The 25,722-nt window shown below is 37.0% G+C and overlaps 1 protein-coding gene across 3 annotated transcripts in view; it reads left to right on the forward strand.

The window, feature by feature from the left end:
• Positions 1 to 25,722, forward strand: part of Galnt13 (polypeptide N-acetylgalactosaminyltransferase 13) — a 590,130-nt gene that overhangs the window by 374,126 nt on the left and 190,282 nt on the right. For all 3 annotated transcript variants that reach the window (XM_060390179.1, XM_060390181.1, XM_060390180.1), the window contains exon 8: positions 15,004 to 15,184. In XM_060390179.1, coding sequence (XP_060246162.1) covers positions 15,004 to 15,184 — 181 coding nt within the window. The remainder of the gene's footprint in view (positions 1 to 15,003; positions 15,185 to 25,722) is intronic.

Here is a 25,722-nt window from a genome sequence, read left to right on the forward strand (position 1 = left end):
GGGAATTGCATTGGATCTGTAGAAATGACAGCCCCTGCTAGAGAGGTTGTGGAGAAAGGGGAATCCTCCTCCATTGCTGGTGGGAATATACACTTCTACAACCACTTTAGAAATTAATCTGGAATCTTCTCAGACAATTAGGAATAGTGCTAACTCAAGATCCAGCTATGCCACTCCTAGGCATATATCCAAAAGTTGCTCAAAGACACAATGAGGACATTTGTTCAGCCATGTTCATATCAGCTTTATTCGTAATAGCCAGAACCTATACATAACCCAGATGTCCCTCAGTTGAGGAATGGATACAGAAATTGTGGTACATTTACACAATGGAATACTACTCAGCAATTAAAAATAAAGAAATCATGAAATTTTCAGGCAAATGGTGGGATCTAGAAAAGATCCTCCTGAGTGAGGTATCCCAGAAGCAGAAACACACACAAGGTATATACTCACTTATAAGTGGATACTAGACCTAAGAGAGAAGATAAACATACTAAAATCTGTACACCTAAAGAAGCTAAACAAGAAGGAGGACCCAGGGTAAGACAATCAATCCTCACTTAGAAAGACAAGTGGGATGGGTATTGGAAGTAGGAGAAAACAAGTAACAGGACAAGAAACTACCATAGAGGGCATCTGAAAGATTTTACCTGGAAGAGTATCAAAGCAGATGCTGGACTCATTATCAAAACTTGGGCAGAGTGCAGGGAATAATATGAAAGAAGGGGTTGTTAGTAAGACCTGGAGAGAACAGGAGCTCCAAAAGGACTAAATATATCTGGGAACAGAGATCTTTTTTTGAGAGTGATTGTCTAATGAAGGACCACACGTGGATATAACCTAGAACCCCTGCTCAGAAGTAGCCCATGGCACCTCTGTATCCAAGTGGGTATCCTAGTAAGGGGAACAGGGACTGTCTCTGGCATGAACTCAGTGGATGTCTCTTTGATCTCCCCCCGCCCCTGAGGGAGGAGCAGTCTTGCTAGGCCACAGAGGAGGACATTGCAGCCAGTCCTGAAGATACCAGATAAGCTAGGGTCAGATGGAAGGAGAGGAGTACCTCCCCTATCAGTGTACTTAGAGAGGGCCAGGGAGAAGATGAGGGAGGGAGGGAGGGATTGGGAGAGAATGAGGAAGGGAGCTACAGCTGGGGTACAAAGTAAATAAACAGTAATTAATAGAAAAAATAAAAATTTAATTAAATAAAAATAAAACTTTGTTTCAGGGAATTCAAATAGAAAGCACAAAGGATGGTTCTAAACTTTCTTCATTGTCCTCCTTGAACACACTTACATACATACACACACACACACAGAGAGGAGAGACAGCACAGAAAAACAGAAAGACAGACAGAGACAGAGATTTCATACCTGACCTTTTGTTTCTCATTTAGAAAATTAAATGAGTGAGATATCACAAAAGAATTGCATATCTGCTTTGTGTAACTAGCATTTCACTGACCTAGTAAAAAACATATCCATTAAAATCTTAAGAAGTTGAACTTAATACTTGTAAGTATGCGGTTCCACAAGGATTTCCAGGACAATATTCCAACAATGCTGCTTCCATAAACAGTGGACTAGGAAACCTACTGCTATCCAGAATTAATGCATTCGAAGTGATACCCATGTACATTTTATTAGAGCCAAATTTAAGTCTCTATGGTAACCACTGCAATAAATGTGCAACATCTTAAGCTATGATTATACTGTCACCCTTAGTGATGTCTATCTTAAGTTCTTGACTACCAATCATTTCACTGTTGTTCTCATCAACCAGAAATGTAGTTAAAAAAAGAAACTAATTATGAAATTCATTTAAATAAGCCTCAGCAATTTTGGCAGTAACAGATCCTGGATATGAGAAATGACTCTGAGGTGTACATAGGGGAGACTTTGATCTAACTTCAAAATTGAGTGTTAAGTACTAATGAAACAGTAATTAAGGATCACTGAAAAACTGATTGTAGATTTTAACAGATTTTTAATTATCCTTGAAAATTATCAACTTCACACTATTCACTGCTTCTAAAAATCTGACGAGATGAATTAAAGATTCTAAAAATGTTTTCATTAATTTTCAAACCAACCATTAATTTTTTACCACAAATATTCTAAAATGGATAGAAAATATTATTGTGAGGTTATTAACCTTTTTGTAGTTTGAACAAGGTGATTCTTAGCATTAAAATCTTTCTGTGATGTCACAATCGTTATAATTTTTCCTACATTTCTATTTTTAATCACTTTATAGCTAAAGAATATTCAATCTTTGCTCTACAACTTTATTTTAATCAATCAATTAAATTCTGCATTTATATTTTTGTGTTCTTTATTTTAACTGGCCAACCACTGTATAGTCCATTTGTTAAATGGCCAAATAAAATGAAAACTGTTTTGAGAAATCGTCAGAATGTTTGGAATATTTAAAATGAAAAACTTTAATAAACAGTCTAGATAGAAATATACTTCACATATCCCATGATGGCAAATGTTTGTTAAGTAAGCAGCCCTGTTGAAAGTGAACTCAGTGGTTGTCTCTTTGACCTCCCCTTCGCCCACCCCGAGGGAGGAGCAGCCTTGTTAGGCCACAGAAGAGAACATTGCAGCCAGTTCTGAAGAAACTTGATAAGCTAGGGTCAGATGGAAGGGGAGGAGACCCCCCTGTCTGTGGACTTTGAAAGGGGCAGGGAGGAGATGAGGGAGGAAGGGTGGTATTGGGAGGGAATGAGGGTGCTGCTATAGCCAGGATACAAAGTTAATAAACTGTAACTAATATTTTAAAAATAAATAAAAAAAAAACATTAAAAATAAGAAAAGGAAGTGACCAGTCCCTTGGTCATCTCTATAACTTTGCAGAAAGTCCCCAGGAACTCAAAATGTTGTCATCACATTTGGTAGCAATAATGGAAACTCTAGACTACTTAAAGTCATGCAAATTTAAAGATGTACTTGGTGAAGTTTTAAAGCATGTTGTATAGTTGAGACAAAGTTTAGGCAAGATGACAGGCTTGAAAGCTAGCTTTACAGAATTTATAATTAAATAAGTATCTGAGCATGGATAGGTGTGCTAAGAGAGAAAATAGGAAAAGTAGCATAGCAGGGCATGTCCTTAAGTAGCACCTACTTCCAGGGGTGGGAGAAGGAAGGCAGTGTGAAGGCAAAGGCAAAGCTGTCAGAGAAGAACTAATTTAATGTCACAAAACTTAGAAAGTTATGGTGATTGTCAACAGTGTCAACTGCTGCAGAGAAGCAAGAAAGTAAGAGTAATGAAAGCTCATAAAAGGCTTCATGAGCACTTCTGGATGATGGATTCAGGATTCTGGAAAATAAGATAAGGTAATTGGATTTTGAAGATATGTAGGGGAAGAAAAACTTTTAAAATACGTTTACCAGCAAAGAGAAGAGAAAATACAGAACATCTTAAGGGGTAAATGTAATCAAAGTAATTATTTTATATTTTCTGTACTTTTAGAATAGGGAATAAAACAAAATATAGACTGATAGCAAATATTTAAATACAAAGTGATACGAAAATAGAATGGATAATTGATGAAATACACATCTACAATATTAGAGGAATATTATGGAGCTGATTAAGTAATGTATATAACACTTTCTGGTTGGGAAACCTGCATATTAATTATTTGACTATATCCTTAACAGAACACTATGAGTTCCTGTGATTTTATTATATTGCTGAGCCTTTTGAACATCATAGAAAAAGCTGTGTAGTTAGCAATTGATAGTGTTTCATATCAAAGATTCCTCTCTTGGAGCCAAGTCTAGACTACATGTATTCTAAGTTCCTGAAGCTTAGGCATAATGTCGTCCTGAAGGAGGCAAGAGGGCTCTAAAGTGTGATTGAGGTGTTTCTTTTTATAAACATGTCCAAGACCTAGTCAAGACTTCCTTAGCCGAAGAAATGTGGAAGAGAGGATTGAACTGACATTCATGCTCAATAAGAAGCAAAGGTTCTCTATTCACCGTGGCTTCTTTAGAAAATTCTATTCCAGCAGATTATCAAAGCAGATGCTGAGACTCATAGCCAAACTTTGGGCAGAGTGCAGGGAATCTTATGAAATAAAAGGGGAGAGAGGAAGAACTAGAGAGGACAGGAGCTCCGCAAGGAGAGCAACAGCCAAAAAATCTGGGCACATGGATCTTTTCTGAGACTGATACTCCAACCAAGGACCATGCATGGAGATAACCTAGAACCCTGCACAGCTGTAGGCCATGGAAGCTCAGTCTTCAAGCACTTTTCCTAGTAATGGGAACAGGGACTGTTTCTGACATGAGCTCAGTGACTGGCTCTTTGATCACCTCCAACTGATAGGCTAGGGTTAGATGGAAGAAGAGGAGGACCTCCCCTATCAGTGAACTTGGGGAGGGGCATGGGAGGAGATGAGGAAGAGATGGTGGGATTGGGAGGGGATGAAGGAGGGGGTAACAGCAAGTACACGAAGTGAACAAGTTGTAATTAATAAAAAAATAAATTAATTAAAAAGAAAACATTTAACAGGAAGAAGTTTTAAATGATGGAAGAGTGGTATCTTTCAGGTATAAGGAAAGAGAAGGGAAAATTATCCTTAACATACTTTAAGCACCATGTTGGGTGAAATACATGTTATTTCCACTGACTACATGAACAAAGTAACATGTTAACTGTTGCTGTCTCATCCCCCTGTCTCTCCATTTGTCTCTCTCTTTCTGTCTCTGTTTCTCTCTCTTTCACACACACACACACACACACACACACGGTTGGCATGGAAACCAGGGCTTCATGCATGCTAGGGCAGGCAGTGCGTTGCCACTCAGCTCCATCCAGAGCTTTTCATGATTGTATAAGAACTCACTTCCAGTCTGCACTGTAATTGGCAGTGACTACTACTAATTTATTTTATTAATTAAAACCTGTAACCAGTCATATCATCCCCTCAGAGCAGGTTTTGTGGACATTTTAATGAGCACTTGGAGTGATAAACAACGTGGTTATTTTATGTGTTCTGTACTTTTTTTGTCTTACCTCACAAAAAATGGTACCTGTAAGATGATTTTAGAAAGAGTACCATAGGTTTTCACTCATGGCATTAGAATTCTTTGTACCTTTTCACTTAGAAAAGCTCTTATTTGAAATAAAACTCTAAAAATATTTTTACTTATTATTACAAGAAAGGTTCAGCTGAATATAGTGAAGAGGCTGTGAATCCTGGCCAAGATTGGAGTTGGTGAGGCATGAGTGATATCCTCTTCTGTCCTTCCCTTCCTTGAAGGCATGCAATTCTGCTCTTCTACAGACAACTAGATTTTGATATGCCCAGTTCTACCATTCACAATTCAACTGGCCTGTAGGGTACTTGAAAACAGAGCCACATTTTATTATTCCTTCTCTGCATTTATAGCTCAGCAGGGTGTTTGACGAGAAATCAATGGCCAATGTGTACTTGCTGAACATATGCCAGACAAATCCTGTGAGGAAATGCTAGAGATGATAGACAGGTCACTCCCAGCCCTCAAATCCATCATCATGCTGGCAAACCACTTGACTTCTTTACAAGTTACACAGGAGGACCACTTTACAAGTTACACAGGAGACCTCACTTCAACTCGAGTTTGGTGAGGGTTTGCTGTGGGGAATCTCAGGAACAGAAGGGCAACTATTTTTTTTTGAGTTCTTTGTATATATTTCTGGCATGTGTAGAAGAGCAAGAGATGCCACACACTGCAGCTGGGTACCCAGGTGGTCTACTGATAGTCAAAGGGGACTGTTTTGGCATGAATTCTAGGGCAGCCTCATGCAGCTGTCACGAATTTCTCTGTGGCAAGAAGTAGCAGATGTTACTGATTTCTGACAATCTTATCAGGCACGGGATGGCACCAACACGTAAGCAAAGTATCTCACCTGAATATCATTTAACAAATCACAGGCTCCTCATCCCAATATTTCATCTACTTACTCACAGTGGAGCGTTATTCAGGACTTTAATTGTAAATCATGGGAATCACATAATCTAAGATGTGATTAAATATACTGCAGCCATTTCCCAAACTTTTAGGAATTCTCATGCTTTAAGATTGTTGACTGTGAAAGATAGAAGTCAGACTATTTTCCTGTATGATGCATTATCTTTCTAAAGCTACCTCTTTATTGACACTTGCCTCATAACAACAAAATTATTATTGTTTTTAATATGGAGATCTAATCACCACTTTTTTCAATATGGCCACCTTACATGGCAAGATTTTCAATATCCTGGAGACTACTTTGTATTCTTTATTCGCAACCTGCTTTATTCATACAAAGAAGATTTGCCATAACACAGTCATAGTCATGAATTGCCCTGAAGACATGTGGTTTTCTAAAAAAATAAATTAAAACAAACAAACAAACAAAAACCAACAGACTTACTAATATGCAGAACAATGACTTTAGAAAATGCAGTTCTGTAATGTGAAGATTCTAAAGCCAGAAAACTTCAACAAGGGAAGGAAAGTTGTTAAAAGGCAAAGGTATCAACAGTGCATAGTAATAAAATGTTGGCATTGCATACCACTACTATCTCCATTGTAAAACTGAATTGTAAAGACATTTTTTTCTTTATAAATATAAGAGAATTAAAGATTCCATTATGGCCTCTACTAACTTGCCATACATATAGGAGACCCTGATGGATACACAACCAATTTCATTTCAAAGAAGTAGTTTATCTCAATTCTATGCTCAGTAGAAGAATAGTTTGTTTTTTCTTTCTCTTTTTTTTTAAGGGTATATAGAAGTATTCAAAATTTATTAATTGTATCACATTACCTTTGTTTCTCACTATTGTTTTGAGCATTCAGTATATTTTATTTTAGTTGTTACATTCTAATTGCCACACAGTACTATAGTTTTTTAAATTACAAATTATCACTGTACCTATGGATGTAAATTAATTATCTTTTTAAACTTTTTCTATTATAATCAATATCGTAGTTAACACTTTGTACATTCTAAGACTAGATGTAGAAAGGTTTTTGTTTTGTTTTGTTTGGTTTGGTCTGTTTAAAAGCAGAATCAACCATTGACTAGATATTGTTTCACTTTAAGCTTTCTATTTTTAAATAAATTTCAGTTTATTCACTTTGTATCCCAGTCTTAGCCTCCTCCCCCCGCCCCCCGACACTCCCAATCCCACCCTCTTCCTCATCTCTTCCCATGCCCCTCCCCAAATCCACTGATGGGGGAGATTCTCCTCCCCTTCCCTCTGAACCTAGCCTATCAGGTCTCATCAGGACTGGCTGCTCCTCCATCAGAGGGAGGTGATCAAAGAGCCAGCCACTGTGTTCATGTCAGAGACAGTCCCTGTTCACCTTCCTAGTCAACCCACTTGGAGACTAAGGTGCCATGGGCTACATCTGAGCAGCGGTTCTAGGTTATCTCCATGCATGGTCCTTGGTTGGAGTATCAGTCTCAGAAAAGACCCCTGTGCCCAGATTTTTTTGGTTCAGTTGCTTTTCTTTTTTCTCTTTTATACTTTTCATTTTCTTCCCTAAGCTTTCCCCTGGTTCCATTCATTATAGTCAGAGTAATGGTACAACAAACAGCAACTAAACCTAAAGACATTTGAAAAATTAGTTCCTTGAGTTTCTTTTTGTACAATGTTTTTTAAATTTATTATTATTATTATTTACAATTTATTCATTTTGTATTCCAGTTGTAACTCCCTCCTTTGTCTCCTCCTGGTCACACCCTCCCTCCCTCTTCCACTCTCCCTCTCCCCTAATCCACTGATAGGGGAAGTCCTCTTCCCTTCCTGTCTGACCTTACCTATCAGGTCCCATCAGAACTCTGGATACTCATCCTCTGTGGACTGGCTAGGTTGCCCCACCAGGGGGAAGTGATCAAGGAGCAGGCAACCTAGTTCATGACAGAGACTGTCTCTTCTCCCCTTACTAAAGAACCCACTTGTGGACTGAGCTGTTTCTGGCCTTTGAATATTTATCCCTCTCCCAACTCCACCCAGACCCACTCTCTTTTCCCCAACATAAATCCTTCTAGGCTGTTTCATTTCCTCCAAGCATTAAGTCTGGTGTCTGCTGGCCTTAAATTCATAGATATATAGTCTTCAATTGGAGCTTTGTACACCTACTAGTAGGAACATTTCCAAAAAAATGACTCTCAATTCCCAGCAGATATCAATTGTCAACATCACCAGGATTTGGGTGGGATTTCATTTCTACCTCCCTTCTCTTTGCTGGGATTTAGTTTGGCTTAAGCTTGCATGAAAATCCTATTTTATATCCAACTTCTGTCCTTTAGAATGTGAGTAGATATTATAAAAGTAACAACTCTAAACTACTGCTTTTAGGAAGTTTTTTGCTTTGCTGAGATGGGAAATCCTTGGGAATGGGCACTGTGGATAGACATTTATGAATAGATATTTTAGAAACAAATACACAGGCTGAATCAGGGTTGCTTCTCCTCTTCCTCCTTCTTTTCCTCCTTCTCCTCGTCCTTCTCCTCTTCTTTCTTCTCCTCCCTCTTCTCTCTTTTCTTCTTCTTCCTCTTCTTCTATTTTTTGTTTTTTGCCTGTAGTTTTTTGTGTGGGTTTAGATTTCTTTTCCTTTACCCTAATCTACATTAGCATCAAAATGGCTAAGATAAAAATCTCAAGTGACAACACATGCTGGAGAGGTTGTGGAGAAAGGGGAACCCTCCTCCATTGCTGGTGGGAATGTAATCTTGTACAACCACTTTGGAAATCAATCTGGCACTTTCTCAATTAGGAATAGTGCTTCCTCAAGATCCAGCTATACCACTCCTAGGCATATATCCAAAAGATGCTCAAGTACACAAGGACACTTGCTCAACCATGTTTGTAGCAGCTTTATTCATAATAGCCAGAACCTGGAAACAACCCAGATGTCTCTCAATGGAGGAATGGATACAAAAATTGTGGTATATTTACACAATGGAATACTGCTCAGCAATTAAAAACAAGGAAATCATAAAATTTGTAGGCAAATGGTGGGATCTAGGAAAGATCTTCCTGAGTGAGGTATCCCAGAAGGAGAAAGATACACATGGTATATACTCATTTATAAGTGGGTACTAGACCTATAAGAAAGGATAAATATACTTAAATCTGTACACCTAACAAAGATAAACAAGGAAGAGATCCTGGGGTACGATGTTCAATCCTCACTTAAAAAGACAAAGGGGATGGACATTGGATGTAGGAGAAAACAAGAAAGAGGAAAGGAGCCTACCACAGAGGACCTCTGAAAGACTACCTAGCAGTATATCAAAGCAGATGTGGAGACTCATAACCAAACCTTTGGCAGAGTGCAGGGAATCATATGAAAGAAGGTGGAGTTAGTATGACCTGGAGAGGATAGGAGCTCCACAAGGACCAAATATACCTCTGGGCACAGGGGTCTTTTATGAGACTGCATCTGTAACCAAGGACCATATATGGATATAACGTGGAACCCCTGCTTATATATAACCTGTAGCCCATGGTAGCTCAGTATCCAAGTGGGTACCCTAGTAAGGGGAACAGGGACTATTTCTGACATGAACTTAATGGCTGGCTCCTTGACCTTCCTCCCCACCCCCAAGGGAGGAGCAACCTTGCTAGCTCACAGAGAAGGACATTGCAGCCAATCCTGAAGATACCTGATAAGCTAGGGTCAGATGGAATGGGAGGAGGTCCTCCCTTATCAGTGGACTTGGAAAGTGGCAGGGAGGAGATGAGGGAGGAAGGGTAGGATTGGGAAGTAACGAGGGAGGGGGCTACAGCTGGGATACAAAGTTAATAAACTGTAACTAATATTAAAAAAATAAGTTTTTTAATAAAGGTGAAAGATTTATATGATCTGAAGAGAAACCATCTACAGAGTTAAATAACCAGGGCCAAGAGGAGCTTGGGGAGACTGAAGCAGATCATAGAAATCATTTTAGTTTTAGCATAGACTAACTGATCTTTATAAATTCACATTTCTTTTACTTTCTAAAAATCTCAGGTTTACAAAGTAAAACAGATATAATGTATGTATATATACTACATACATATAATATATGTATATATACTACATACTCCTAAACAAGTATGCATATGAAACTCCAATATGAATATTTAATAATACAAAAAGCTGAAAATCGAGAGATTAGTGGTATGTTATAGAGGTAGGTAGTTAAGTGTTATATTTCAGTGAAAACAGATCAATATAGAGTGAAGAACTGTTTACAGGAAGCAAGCATGAGTGCTAGGCCTAATAGAAGACATAATGGGTTGAGAAACACATGCAGTAATTCATAATTTTAATTCCCCAAATTGTGTCAGGCTATTACACGCCTCTCTGTTTCATTATCATCACCCTAGGACATTATCATCTAGCCCCTAGATTACCGCAATGACTCCTTAATATGTCGCTCCAGTTTACTGTGTTCAGATTCATTTTCCTAGTAGAGGCTAAATGTCTTTATGTACCCTAGTTTGCCTTAATCATCACAACAGCCCCCTTGGGTACATCTTTCTAATCTTTTTTTTATTACCTACACCCCTAAAGCATAGAGAATAGCAAGTGAGGTCACTCAGCTGGTAAGGGCCTAAGCAGGGATCGAATCTCAGTATCTAAAGACATGCTCATAGCCATTGTTCCATGTGGCCTCCATTGTCTGTTATTTCTTTTTATTGTGGAGGATGTCATAAACAATGGCTCAATGCAGAGACAGTAGCAGGTAGGGAATAAGTTGAAACTAAGAAGAAAACAGGTATCTGCCTGTATCAGTTTGGCACAACCTTAAATTACTAACAGTTCCTTTTGAAGTACAATTTCAGATGCTAACTTATGGCAGTTTTCTTTATCATATATTTATTTACTTGAGACGTGTCTTCATACTGTAGCTTACTTTGGCCTGTGACTCAGTATGTAGCCCAAGTGAGGCTTGAACTTTTGGTGTCCTCCTGTCTCAGGCTCTTAAGAACTGAGAGTATAAGTATGAACCACAAAACAGCTGTTTAAGAGTTGTATGACAGTTAGGAATAATGCTTCCTCAAGACCCAGCTATACCACTCCTAGGCATATACCCAAAATTTGTTCAAGGACATTTGCTCAACCATGTTTGTAACAGCTTTATTTGTAATAGCCAGAACCTGGAAACAACCCAGATGTCCATCAACAGAGGAATGGATACAGAAATTGTGGTATTTTTACCCCATGGAATACTACTCACCAATCAAAAAAGAAGAAATCATGAAATTTTCAGGGAAATGTGGGATCTAGAAAAGATCATTCTGAGTGAGGTAGCCCAGAAGGAAAAAGACACACATAGTATATACTCACTAATATAGACCCATAAGATATGATAAATGTAATGAAATCTACACACCTAAAGAAGATAATCAAGAAAGAACACCTGGGTTAAGACGATCAATCCTCACTTAGAAAGAAAAATGGGATGTGCATTGGACATAGGAGAAACCAAGTAACAGGACAGGAGCCTACTGCAGAGGGCCTCTGAAAGACTCTCCCTAGCAGTGTATCAAAGCAGATACTAAGACTCATTAACCAAACTTTCGGCAGAGTGCAGGGAATCATATGAAAGATGGGGAGTTAGTATGACGTGGAAAGGATAGGAGCTCCACAAGGACCAAATATATCTGGGCACAAGGGTCTTTTTTGAGACTGACACTCCACCAAGGACCATGTATGGATATAACCTAGAACCTCTCCTCAGATGAAGCCCGTGGTAGCTCAGTAACCAATTGGTTTCCCATAGTAAGTGGAACAGGGACTATTTCTGACAGGAACTCAATGGCAGGCTCTTTGACCTCCCCACACCCCAAGGGAGGAGCAGTCCTGCTAGGCCACAGAGGAGGACTTTGCAGCCAGTCCTGAAGATACCTGATAAAACAGGGTCAGATGAAAGGGGAGGAGATCCTCCCCAATCAGTGGACGTGGAAAGGGGCAGGGAGGAGATGAGGGAGGGAGGGAAGGTTTGGGAGAGAATGAGGGAGCAGGATACAGCTGGGATACAGAGTTAATAAAACATAACTAATAATAAAAATTTTAAAAAAGGAAAAAAAGGAATTGTATGATCCTTAATTAGAAAATCACTGCTGTAGGTGCCAAAACACAAGAAAAAGATAAACTTTTTTTTTGACAGTGAGAAGAAAAACAGCTAGATAATAAAATAAGCAATGGACATTTTACATTTTGATTAACTACTCCACACCATCAAAAGTAGTTTATTTAAAAAAAAAATCCATCCAGAAACACAGTTACGAATTCTAATTTTCTATAGATAAAAGATCATATTTTATACACAGTCAAATTCAAATTTGGTTGAAAGAGATATAAAATACATGACTACTAATCTGTGGGGAGCTCAAAAATAACAGGTGTGCTTGATGATGATACAAAGAAATCTGGGCATTACCACTCATGTGGAAGAGACAAATGTCTTATTTAGCTTATCCTATTTCTTTAGCTCTTGTAAAATAATTTCAGAAGATATAATGTTGTTTTCTAGTTGAGAGATAATTGACTATTCTTGTACCTAGACTGTTAGACACTGATAATTTTTATTGAAATGCAAAAGTTGTGATACTAATGTCTTGCTTCAAAAAACAAGAATAAGAAACACTGTATCAATATCAAGAACTAAATGACAGACAAGACGTCATTTAACTTTTTCCCTAAATTAAGCAACAGGATCTCTAAATAGTTTCTATGGTCATAGTTTGGTTGTGTTGGAAAACTAGAGTCCTTGAGTACTTACAATGTTTTGAAAATGTGCATAGATAGTGGAGGCAACAGTGGAATATTTCTATTTGTGGTAGGATTGTAGCTCAGTTAATAGAGGGACTGCTACTGTGTATGTTTTGTGTTCAAATACCAGCACTGCCTAAATCAACCTCGGTTCTGCAGGCTTCTCATACTAGCACTTAGGAGGTAGATACAAAGCATTCTAAATTTAAAAGTCATCCTCAGCTAAATAATAAGTTGAAGGTACTACAAAGGAACTTGTCAGGAAAAAATACATATATTTGTTTCATAGTGCATGCTTTGGTTTTGACCAGCCGTCCTTTGCTTACTTCCTAGAGTGCTGCAAATGGGAGAGGCAAGTGCCCACACCGGCAGGCACATTTTTTCTAGGAGTGTTATTAGTATTATGTTCCTTTCTTTGTTCACAATTTTTAGGCTTTCTTCCTTATATTTACTAAAGAAACTGATAATCATCACTGTAGTCACACTCTATGCAGCTTGTAAGTTCTACCCGCACACTTTAAGTTAAGACAAGGTTTTGTTGTTGTTGTTTCTTAATTTTTGTGAGTTTCCTTCCATTTTTAAATATGATTTTTCACTTTTTTCTTTATTATTATTATTTACAATTTATTTACTTTGTATCCTGGCTGTAGCCCCCTCCCTTATCTCCTCCTGGTCCTACCCTCCCTCTGTCTTCCCCCGTAAGTCCTTTCCCTATTCCACTTATAGTGGAGTTCCTTCTCCCCTACTATCTCATCTTAGCCTATCAGCTTTCATCAGGACTGTCTGGATCCTCTTTCTCTGTGGCCTAGTAAGGCCACCTAGCCAGAGGGAGGTGATCAAAGAACAGGCAACCAAGTTATGCCAGTGACTTTCCCTACTCCTAGTACTAGGGAACCTCCATGGAGACTGAGCATCCCATGGGCTACCTCTGAGCAAAGGATATAGGTCTTTTCCATGCATAGTCCTTAGTTGATTCATCAGTCTCTGTAGCCTGCACCTCCCACCACCCCGGACCCCAGACCCAGAATGCAGACTGGAAAAAGATCTTCACCAACCCTACATCTGACAGAGGGTTAATATCCCGATTATATAAAGAACTCAAGAAGTTAAACACCACCAAACCAACTAATCCAATACAAAAATGTGGTACAGTGCTAAACAGAGAATTTTCATCAGAGGACTATCAAATGTCACAGAAACACTTAAAGAAATGCTCAGTGCCCTTAATCATCCAGGAAATGCAAATCAAAATGACTCTGAGATTCCACCTTATACCCATCAGAATGGCTAAAATAAAAAACTCAAGTAACAACACATGCTGGAGAGGTTGTGGAGAAAGGTGAACCCTCCTTCATTGCTGTTGGGAATATAAATTCGTACAACCACTTTGGAAATAAATCTGGTGCTTTCTCATAAAATTGGGAATAGTACTACCTCAAGATCCAGCTACACCATTTCTGGGCATATATCCAAAAGACACTCAAATACACAACAAGGACATTTGCTCAATTATGTTCAAAGCATATTCTTTCCTTAAAACTATTTTTTAAAAAATAAATAAATGGTCATGATGTAGACTTTTCTGCAAACAAATTGAAATTTTGACATTGCATATCTGCATCAATTCACAATGAGATTCACTCATAGCACCATTCTCATACTAAATTATCTACTATATAATAACTGGGTAACTACTGAATTCTTTAACTTGGGTTACCTAGTAAAATGGCATGAAAAGAATTACATCTTAACTACAAATACTTAAAGTGCTACAAATATTTAAAGAGATGATCTCCCTTTATAAAATGTGATTATAGGGACTGTCTCTGACATGAACTGATTGGCCTGCTCTTTACCTCCCCCTGAGGGGGAAGCAGCATTACCAGGCCACAGAAGAAGACAATGCAGCCACTCCTGAGGAGACCTAATTGACTAGGATCAGAAGGAAGGAAAAGAAGACCTCTCCTATCAGTGGACTTGGGGAGGGGCATGCATGCAGAGGGTGGAGGAAGGGAGGGATTGGGACTGGAGGAGGGAGGGAACCACAGAGGGGATACAAAGTGAATAAAGTGTAATTAATAAAGAATTTTAAAAAATGTGATTATCCTTAGTTTAAAATCTGTGTCTATAGAATATTTTGTTGAAATGTGTAACATCTATAGTTTCAGTCTAAGTTTTGGTCATGCTGGGCATTCTCGTTTTCTATTTCCCAGTGGCTCTTAAATGGTGTTCTTCTTCTCTCCAGATCTGGCAATGCGGAGGTGCTTTGGAGATTGTGACTTGCTCCCATGTTGGTCATGTTTTTCGAAAGGCAACTCCATATACATTCCCTGGTGGCACTGGCCATGTAATTAACAAGAACAACAGAAGATTGGCAGAAGTTTGGATGGATGAATTTAAAGATTTCTTCTATATCATATCCCCAGGTATGCAGAGCTGAAATTTTCCTTCCTCTAAAAGGGAAAGGAGAAATTTAAACATGTTGAATATGTTTCATTGTTCTTATTGTTCTGAGAGATAAAATAAAATGTTATCCATTACCAGAATATCAGGGAAAATTGTGTGTGAGAAAGTATCATAGTAAAATAATTTTCACATACAGTAAGAAAGAATCTCAAACAGACACTTTTAAACTCTTTCCTATATCTTCTTTGTTCTTTGCCCAATTAAAGAATTATGTACATACAGATCATCAAATTTATTTTAATGCATACCAGAAAACATTTAACTTTAACATTTATTTTAAATGGTAATGATTTAATAAATTGTCAATAAATTTAAGTAAGGAAGTAATGAAGTATCTCTGGAAGATAAATGGCTTCCTACTATAGTTTTACAGATCTAGTTACACAGGAATAAAAGTAAATGGAGACTACCTAAGTTGTGATGATTATCATTTTATATATGCTTTTTCCACTCCCTAAGATCTGTTTAAAATTTAAATTCTACTTATGTGAAAAAATGTTTTCAATTATAAGGAATTATAAAACACTTCAATTACAAGATGGTGGGATTTTATGGGACTTTAGAGTTATTTTACTTTGATTTTTCTGTTCTGTAAAGTAGCCACATTACTTATTTTTAGAAAAATACAGAAAATTCATATATTAAAATAAGAATGGAATAACAGAAATTTGAAGCATGCGGGTCAGGAGTTCAAGGCTGATCAGTTTCATGAACAAGCAAGCAACAAATAATGTTGAAAGAGAAATACAATGATTGCCTTCAAAGTGTCGAAATATAGACAGGAATATCAAAATAAAAATTAAAAGGACTTTGGTCATATTAACAAAACAATTTAATGTTCTTTCTTTGGTATTTTTATATGGTTACCTTCTTATGGGAACCTGTAAGAACAACAATTCCCATCTTCATATCCTTTTCTCAGTGTAATCTATCATTCAGCTCAATTGAACAGTTTCCATTGTAAATGGTATGCACTAATTTCTGGAGATATATATAAAGCCAGTAACTGATTTTGTAATAAACAAGTATGAAAAATAGAAAAGTCAGTATAGAGCTGGTTGGATCAGAAAGAAAAATTGAGACATTGTGTGTGTGAATGTGTGATTAGAAGGACATTTTCACACTTTTTTTCATGTACCTTATGTGTCAAGTCAAAATGCTATTTCAAGGAACACTACTTCATATTTCCCTTTATAGTAGAAATTCTGTCCAGATGTTCACAGAGTTCAACAGAACATGTAAAATCTGCAGGAGAGAAGTGACATTTACGTAACCTTTTTCATATTACTTTGTTGGTATTTTTGAATGAAAATCATTACTTATAGAAATATTTCAGTTACAATATAAATAAGGAACTAAAGGAATAAAGAAATGTATTATGGGGAATTATGAGAACCTTGTATTAACAGTTTGAGTAATGGGTGCTCATTGGAAACATGTGTTCTGAATTAACTTAGTAGATTTTTTGGGTGGAAAGTATTGCAAAGGTAGGTTAAGAGACTTTTCCTTTCCAGTCCCTGATTGTTATTGAAATGAACTGACAAGAAGAAAAGGCATGCAAACTCATTAATATAAAAAAGAGTGAGTAATAACCCAAAGGAGTGGAAAACACAGTATATAACCACAGGACTGTGGGCCTGCTGCAAGCCCGTATGATTTACGAACCTCCATACTCTTTTCTATAGGAGATATGGAGGGTGGGGAACTTGGGACAGTGAATGATTATTTTAGAGGAGTTCCACAGACTGGAAAAACATACAAGAATATAGGTAAATGTCCCTTTGGCACACATACACCTACCCCGATGCATTGTTAGCTTTTATGGATGGAAAGTGATGCCCAACGTTCTATGACAAAAGCACAAGCTTGTTACTGTTGACATCATGAATGCTACTCTCATTGTACAAGTTTAGTTAATGAAAGTTGAAGGAGGGAAGCAGAGCTATTATTTCTTTGGCAGGTGGTAAGCTGAACTCCTCTAGATAGATCACCAAAGACAAAGTTTATCCCTGGCCTGGGGCAAGAAATGACAGCTAGGAGGCACGTTTTGAGCACATTTTTAAAGCATTTTAATTTGTTGCATGTCAAATGCTTGGCATCAAAAATGTCTTATTTGCAGAGCATCGATCGTGATGTCCCAATATTAGTAATTTGTATAACTTTTAATTGATTAAAAAAGCAGATGAATGACACACTATTTTATATACTGTACAGAAATGTCAGTTTTAGAGTTCACATGATATGGGCTTTATCTGAACTAAGGATTTGAGAATGCAGAGCAGCTCTGTTTGTACAACCTGGAAAGTGCCTGTTTTCCAGCACATTCAGGAGCACTGGGGGTGTTCTTGTACTACCCCGGTTTCTGCCTTTGAAGAGGAAAAAAGGAGATGGTAGGTTTGTACTGAGAGCATACAAGACTTTTAAAGGGGCCATTGTACCAGGGAAATGGGGCAATTTGCCCACAAAAGTAGAATCTAAAGACATAAAATTATAACTTCATAATTTAAGTAGGTCAGAAGTTAGATCTGGATGGCTCTAAACAAAAAGAAACCTTTCAGTGTCCAAGTGGGTTACATAGTAATGGGAAGAGGGACTGCCTCTGACATAATCTGATTGGCCTGCTCTTTGATCACCTCTCCCTGAGGGGGGAGCAGCCTTACCAGGCCACAGAAGAGGACAATGCAGCCACTTCGGATGAGAACTGATAGACTAAGATCAGAAGGAAGGAGAGGAGAACCTCCCCTATCAGTGGACTTGGGGAGGGGCATGCATGCAGAAAGGGGAGGGAGGGTGGGATCGGGAGGGGAGGAGGGAGGGGCTTATGGGGGGATACAAAATGAAGAAAGTGTAATTAATAAAAAATTTAAAAAAAAAAAGAAACCTTGTCAGGTAACAGATCACCCTTAGTCAGATAGTTTAAACCTCCAGCAAGCTAGGAATATGCTATTCTTATGATTTTAGCCTTATTTAGTAATGCTACAGATTTTATTGGATTCTGCAGTTTAAAAGTCCAAAATGACAAAAGTATTCATCATTTTCTTGAGTCATGAGTATCTGACTTTGTACGTCCTGTGGCAATAAGTGAATTTACAAAAGAGAAATACATGCTTTTACATGCATGCCTAAAACTATGTTATTCCCTGTAATAAATGCATATATACGTATGCTTTAATTGATTTAGGAAGACCCAGCTAGCTCATTGTGGGTAGCACCATCCCCAAGTCATGGGATCTTGTACAAAAGAGGAGGAAGAAAGCATGCAAGAAGCCCTTAATGCATTTATTTCTCTCTGCTCTTGAAAGTGAATGTGGCATGACTATTTGCTATGAACTCATACCACTGTGACCTCTCTGTTACAACAAACTGTAATGTAGAATATGAGCCAACATTCCACCCTAAGATGTCACAGCAGTGAAAAATTGAATGAATACAGATGCCATGGGACAGCACACCATTAGTACTTACATTGTTGTGTTAGCACCAATTACTTAATCTGTCTAAAGTCTTTCCACATTTATAGTCCTAGTATCTAGAGATTTTCCTATAGCTTTGTAGAGCTGGAGGAGAAAAAAAACTGCTGAAGAATTTGAAGAACTAACAAGTAAGAAAAACGTCTTGATGGGGGCCACCCTGTTTTTCTTTTTGTTGGATTAGCTGTAGATGTCCTACTTACACCAAGGAGTCATATCACATCTGTGTATCCTCTCTTACCCAAAAGCAAGCCAACAATCTAATAGAAGATGAAGATACTCTTCTCATACCTGGAAAGAAAGCCCAACTGTTTTATGTATGGCCTGTCTTTATAATTTTTACACAGTTGTAGAATTACACTGAATGTTACCCCAATCAGCAAGAATAGTTCAAGGATTTTAGAGACACAAACCAGCATAATACATGTTTTATAAATGTAAAAAAAAACAAAGCTACTTTTACACCTCCCATTTCTTTGTTTTCTGTGTCCTGATTTGCTTAATGTTTGAAGTGCTGTGAATCTGTGAAGAGCCACAGATGCAAACTGCTTTCCCTTTTTACTTTGTTGTTTATTTCATGTCCAGATTAAAAGGAGAATTTGCCCTTTGGCTACTTTGAAAGCATGGGTGGGTTTCTAATTCTGTCTGTACCTGGAGTGTAAATGAGGAGCAAGGAGACTTTGGAGCTATATTAAGAATAGATTTCTTAGCAAGTATTTTGTGTGCTTTCTGGCTGTCCTCTTAAGGATGCCAATACTCGGTCCAACACCATGGATTTTAAAGCCCATGGGCCCTTAAGGCCTGAGGCAGTTTTTCCTAGTAATTGGGCTGTTTCAGCCACAACCAATATGATTGCCCCAGCAAATCTTTTTAAATGAAGGGATGTAAGTAGAAATCACTCTTCACAGAGCACCCCTTTTAAATGTAGGTGTTCTTTGTGTTCCTGTTGGTCAGGAGCAAAGATGTTAGGGACTTGAAAAATCAAATATATTCTTAAAATCACATCTTTAAAGCTGTTTCTGTTCAATTAATATTGATTTTCTTACTTTGGGGAGGTGGCTTTCTAGCTATAGGTCAACAGGTATGGTGAGTAGTGGAAGCTCTGTGGATATTACCCCTGGGCTTTCCCTTTCTCATTTGACAGTTTGTGATCTGGCTTTGAATGAAAACAAAGAGAAAATTAAATAGGAAGACACTAGAAACACACCTCTAATGGTTATATGTTTGGGAAACAACATATCTTTGGCAATGTTGCAGTAACATGAATTCTGTTAAAGATAAGACAAGCTCCAAATTTAGTAAAAGAATCTTGGAACTCTCTTTGAGATGTAACACACACACACACACACACACACACACACAGACAAAATCAGCTTGCCAAACGCAGCTTATTTGGGCAATCACCAGACTACTGCTGAACTTTAATATCCAAATTCATATTTGCCTTTCTAAATGAGGACTGAGCATCTTCCCCAGGGGCTTCCTTTTTGTTTAGCTTTTTTAGTAGTATAGATTGTAGTATGACTAATAACCATTTATGAGTGAGTATAAAGCACATGTGTCTTTCTGTTTCTGGGTTACCTCACTCAAGATGATCTTTTCTAGTTCCCACCACTTGCCTGCAAATTTCATGACTGCCTTGTTTTTAATTGCTGAGTAGCATTTCATCGTAATAAATAATAAAATTTCAAAAAGAACCACCCAGAGTTAAAAAAAAAAAAGATATTTATTCATTCCCATCTGTTGGACTCTGCATATAAAAAATACAAATAATTTCAATATTGTGATATTTTAGATACAACATGTGATAGGTGTTTGTGTATACAACCCATTTTCTTGGGGAAGTCAGGAAAATGTGTCTTTATAACAACAGGTTTGATATTTTCAGCAAAATATACAGCATAAAGAAATTTAATAGTCTAATAATATTCTTTGCTGGTTTACCAACATAAAGTTCTCACTAAAGGCTATAACATTTCTAAAAGAAAAGTAGCTTTGTCAAAAATATTATTATCATTAGCTCTACAACTTACTCACATTGTATCCTGGCTGCAGTCTCCTCACTCATCTCATCCTGGCTCCACCCTCCTTTCCTTCCCCCAACCCCAATGTCTCTCTCCTAGTCCACTGATAAGGGAGGACCTCCTCCCCTACTATCTGACCCTAGCCTATCAGGTATCATCAGGACTGTCTGATTCCTCTTTGTCTGTGGCCAGTAAGGGCACCTCGCCAGGGGGAGATAACCAAAGCAGGCAACGGAGTTCATACCAGAGACTGCTCTGCTCCCTTACTAGAGAATCCCGATGGAGACTGAACTGCCTGTAAGCTACATTTGAGCAGGGGGGTCCATGTCTCTCCATGCATGGTCTTTGGATGATTCATCAGTCTCTGCAGACCCCCTCCCTCTGGGTCCAGATTTTTTGCCTCTGTTGGTCTCCTTGTGGAGCCCCTGTCCCCTCCAGGTCTTTCTATCTCCCCCTTCTTCCATAAGATTCCCTGCACTCTGCCCAAAGTCTACCTATGAGTCTCATCATCTGCTTTAATACACTTTGTGATATATTTACACAGTGGAATCCTACTCAGCAATTAAAACAAGGAAATCTGAAATTTCCAGCCAAACCGATAGAACTAGAAAAGTTAATTCTGAGTGAGGTAACCCAGAGGCAGAAAGACACACACTGTATATACTCACTTATAAGTGGATATTAGCCATATAATACAGAATAAACATACTAAAATCTGTAGTCCTAAAAAAGCTAGCAAGGAGGACCCTAGGGAAGATGCTTAATACTCATTTAGAAGGGCAAGCAGGATAGATATTGAACAGGGCAGGAGAGTAGTGGGAGAAGACAGTGAACAGGACAGAAGTCTACCAAGGAGGTCCTCTAAAAGATGCTCCCCAGCCGGAATTGAAGCAGACTTTTTATTATTTATTAAATACTTTTTCATAACAACAATTCTGATGCACAGCAGATTCTAACTGACTTGGTGATGAATAAATGATAAATCATTTTAGGGTGTTTTGGTTTGGTAGCACATATTAGTTCATGTTAGTGGTACTTTAAGAAGTTTGTATGAAAGCTGCTTTTCATGCTGTTAAATACTTCCATCAAAAGTGTTTAATTATTTGGTTTTATGTGGCAGTGAATTGGTTTTAATTTTCCATTCTTTTATTGTTGTTTAACTACTTTTGAATTTTTAAAATTATTTTCATTAACTTTGTGAAAAGTGTTTTGATTACGCACACACACCATCCCCCAGTTCCTTCAGGAACAATCCCCTTTCCCTACCCATTCATATTCATGTCATCATTTTGTTTTGTTCACATGGCAAATCCGATTTGTGCTGCCCAAGTAATGCCTGGTTAACTTACGAGGGCTTATATTCTTAGAGAAAAGCATCTTCCCTCTCAAATCAGACATCAATTGCCAGTAGCACTTTGGCTAGAGGTCAGACTTCTGATCCAACTTTATATTGAGACTTAGGTTAGCTTGCACTTGCTCAGGCCTTGTGCATGTTTGCACAATCACTGTGAATTCATATGTGCAACTGCGCTGTTGTGTCCAGAAGACGTATACATATTTACGGATGTATATATAAATAAGATGTTTATATATCTCAGATGTGTAAGATGTATATATATATATATATTATGAGGCTTCTATAGTACTGGGTAGTTTTTCATGTAATTTTTCATACCCTAAATTTGATAGAGGAGAAAGCAATGCATATACTTGAACTCATTGATATAGGAAAGAACTTTCTGACCAGGAAACACAGTCTCACAGCAATGTCCCTCCCTGATCCTCTGGCTCTCACTATCATTCCATCCCCTCTTCTGCATTTAGTACATTTTTTGTTTCCTCTACCCAGTTCTCGTAATCTCACTTTATTAAATCAACTCCAAAAATCACCCTTTCCTGAATTTGCATAGATGCCTTTATAGCTGTCTCATTTTATTGCATTGCTCTCAAGGAGTCAGCAACTACTTGAGTTATTTTTATTGTTGGCATTAGAATTTCTTCTGTGAAGAACATTTTTATAATATTTAATACTAATATTCTTGATTCATTTATTTGGCATATTCATTTTTATGAATTCATAGATATTCATATATTGACAGTAATCTTATGCACATCATAAAATATTTTCTCTTAAATATTTACATACATTACACCTGTTGGCAAAATAGTATTTTAACATAATTTATGCGTCAAAGTATATATATTAGAATTCACTAATTCATTGGCTGTTATGTACTTTTAATAGTATGGTGCAATTCTTACATATTTTAGATATCTAAAATATTAGTACTTAATTTCATAAAGCCCACACTTCATTTTTTATTAAAATCAGTGATTTTTCAGAAAAATAAGTGTAACAGAAGACCAGGGTCGGCTAGCTTTACATATGAATATATTTGTGACTTTATTCATAAAAGTGTCATGTGTACTAGTTATACATTTAAATATATTGAAGTGGTTGTATTATTTTCCATTATATTAATTATTAGTATCCAGAATTCACTCTTGCTCTGAAATACTAATCAGCAAATAGTATAAATCATACTTAATAATAATCACAAAATCTTGTGTTTGAAAATTAGTAATACAATAGTCTTCTCATATAATTAGTCCTGAAGAATCATTTTATTATCAAATTATCATTATAAAATATTATTATCCAGTAGTTTAAAACCATTTCTAAAGTATAAATAAGTTTTGCATGAATTGATTCACAGAATAGAACTACCTTCTAGAGTTCAGACAACAAAATTACCTATGTATTTAAGTCGATTTTTGTCTTTGACACATACATTGCTGTAACTTAATTATGATTTTCTGCAAATGGTCACTGAAGCAGTTTAAAAATTTCCAATAAATAAGATTTAACTCAATTGGATTGTCAGAGGTCATAATTAATTTTCCAAGTCTCTCAGGCTTGCTGAACCAATCAATATAGAAAATTTAAGAATTTTTGAGTTTGTTCAAATGATTCAAAGCACTTTAAAAGATGATAATTTTTCTTTGTTTTTTTTACCCCCCTCAGGAGATGGCTGAAAATTTTGTTTGATGTGAAAGGATTAAATATGAATCATGTGTGCCTTGAGTTCATGCAGAGAGGATTTATAATAACTACTTTCATCTCATCAGTTTTTTCAGAAGTGTCCCCATTTTATTATTTAGTTCTGTCATAGCTAAAACTGAACAGCTTATGAGTGATATATTTAATTACTTCTAAACTCAATTCTAATTCTTAACAGAATTGAGGGGATCACTCTGACACTAGGCAGCTGTCATTTACATGAAGCCGTTGGTCTCAAGACGGGTTAGAGTACAGACTTCTTATTTCTAATACTTTCTAGCTAAATCCCCTATATTAGTTGTTCTTATAAATCACTTTTCCAGGATTCATGTTATATTCTTTTTTTGCTATTTGAAATAAAATATGAGTTTAACTCAGAAATGACCTAGTTACATGAAATCTTAGGAAAGCAAAAAATTCAAATTTGACTTTGAAAGATTTGGAATATCTCATCTTTTCTGAATTAAGTAAGAGAACACAGTTAACTACACTTCCCTCAATGTACTAAGTGAGTTACGTTAGTCACTTTCAAAATCAAGAACAAACAAACAAAGAGGATATACAACATTCATCCTTCTGTCATGCATATAAATTCTTAGTGACAGATTACCTCAGATACTAATAAATCACATTCTCTGGAAGTCATTCTCTATTTATATATTCACACAGATTATTTAAAAAGTATTTTATTACATATCTGTGTTAAAAGAGATACACAAGTCTTCCATGAAAAATAATGCAGGATGATAGATACAGGCTGGAAAGGAAAGAATACATCAGAAGCATCAGATAAGATTTTGCCAAGGGAAAAGAAAATTATTTTTGCATAGAGGCTCAGTAAAGAAAGAGACCCACTGCATCATTTTCTCAGCAACATAATACCATCATCAACACGGAAGAGGTGACAGCCATTATGTTGTTAACTGCTTGCCTATAACCTTCATGGTGTGAAGAACTTCCCTAGACCCCATGAATACACATGAACTATTCATTGCCACAGTCAGCGACATAGGGACCAGTCTATGCACATAGGCTAAATTATGTCAATTAAATGTATCAAACAATTGAAACTTTCTAATTCAGGTATATTGCCTTAAAAAGAAGGAAATTGGTTCCCATTAATGAACAGAATTTTTCAGACCTGCCATCTCCACAGCCAGATTTGGTGGCATACTCATATTATCCAGCACCGGAGCCTGAATGATGAAAGCAGAATGAGTGACATACTGAGTAAAGGACAGTTTGAGCTAGAGAATAACGCATTGGCTAAAATGAGAAAAAGGAAGAAAGAGAAAGAAATAAAGAGGAGGAATTTCACTATTTTTATCATGCAGTAATTTTATCTTTATTTCAATTTATTATTATTATTAATTATTTTTTTGAGACAGGGTTTCTATGTGTAGCCTTGGTTTTCATGCACTTGCTTTGCACTGGCCTCAAATTCACAGCAATCCACCTGTCTCTGAATCCCTGAGTGCTGGACATCACCAATGCCCAGCTCATTTTATTTGCTTTACATTTTATATAGCCTATACATTCTTAGTTCTGTATCTGTACTAATCAAGCATTAATAATTGTGAAGACTGATAAACTAAGAATTTTGTACTACTTAGTAACCTATAAAATTTTATCACTACAGTGTATTTTTATTTAAAAATCGTATTGAAGTCAAGAAAACACAAATCTCAAGTGCCTGAATGAGGTTTTAATTGAAGAAAATGAAAACTGGATTAACTAGCCTTTGATCAGTGTCCTATAAACAAAGTAAAAGAAGTAAGGATTTTAATTGGAAATCAGACCTGAGAAAACAGTGTCTTTACTAAAAGCATGTCTTGCGTAAGGACCATGTGTATGTCTACAGATTTAGAAAATAAAGTGTAAGAAGACATTTTTACATTTTAAACAGATAAGCCTTCCAGAATTATAATTGATTCAGTTGCAAT

This window comes from Meriones unguiculatus, chromosome 8, assembly GCF_030254825.1.
Source record: "Meriones unguiculatus strain TT.TT164.6M chromosome 8, Bangor_MerUng_6.1, whole genome shotgun sequence".
Lineage (NCBI taxonomy): Eukaryota > Metazoa > Chordata > Mammalia > Rodentia > Muridae > Meriones > Meriones unguiculatus.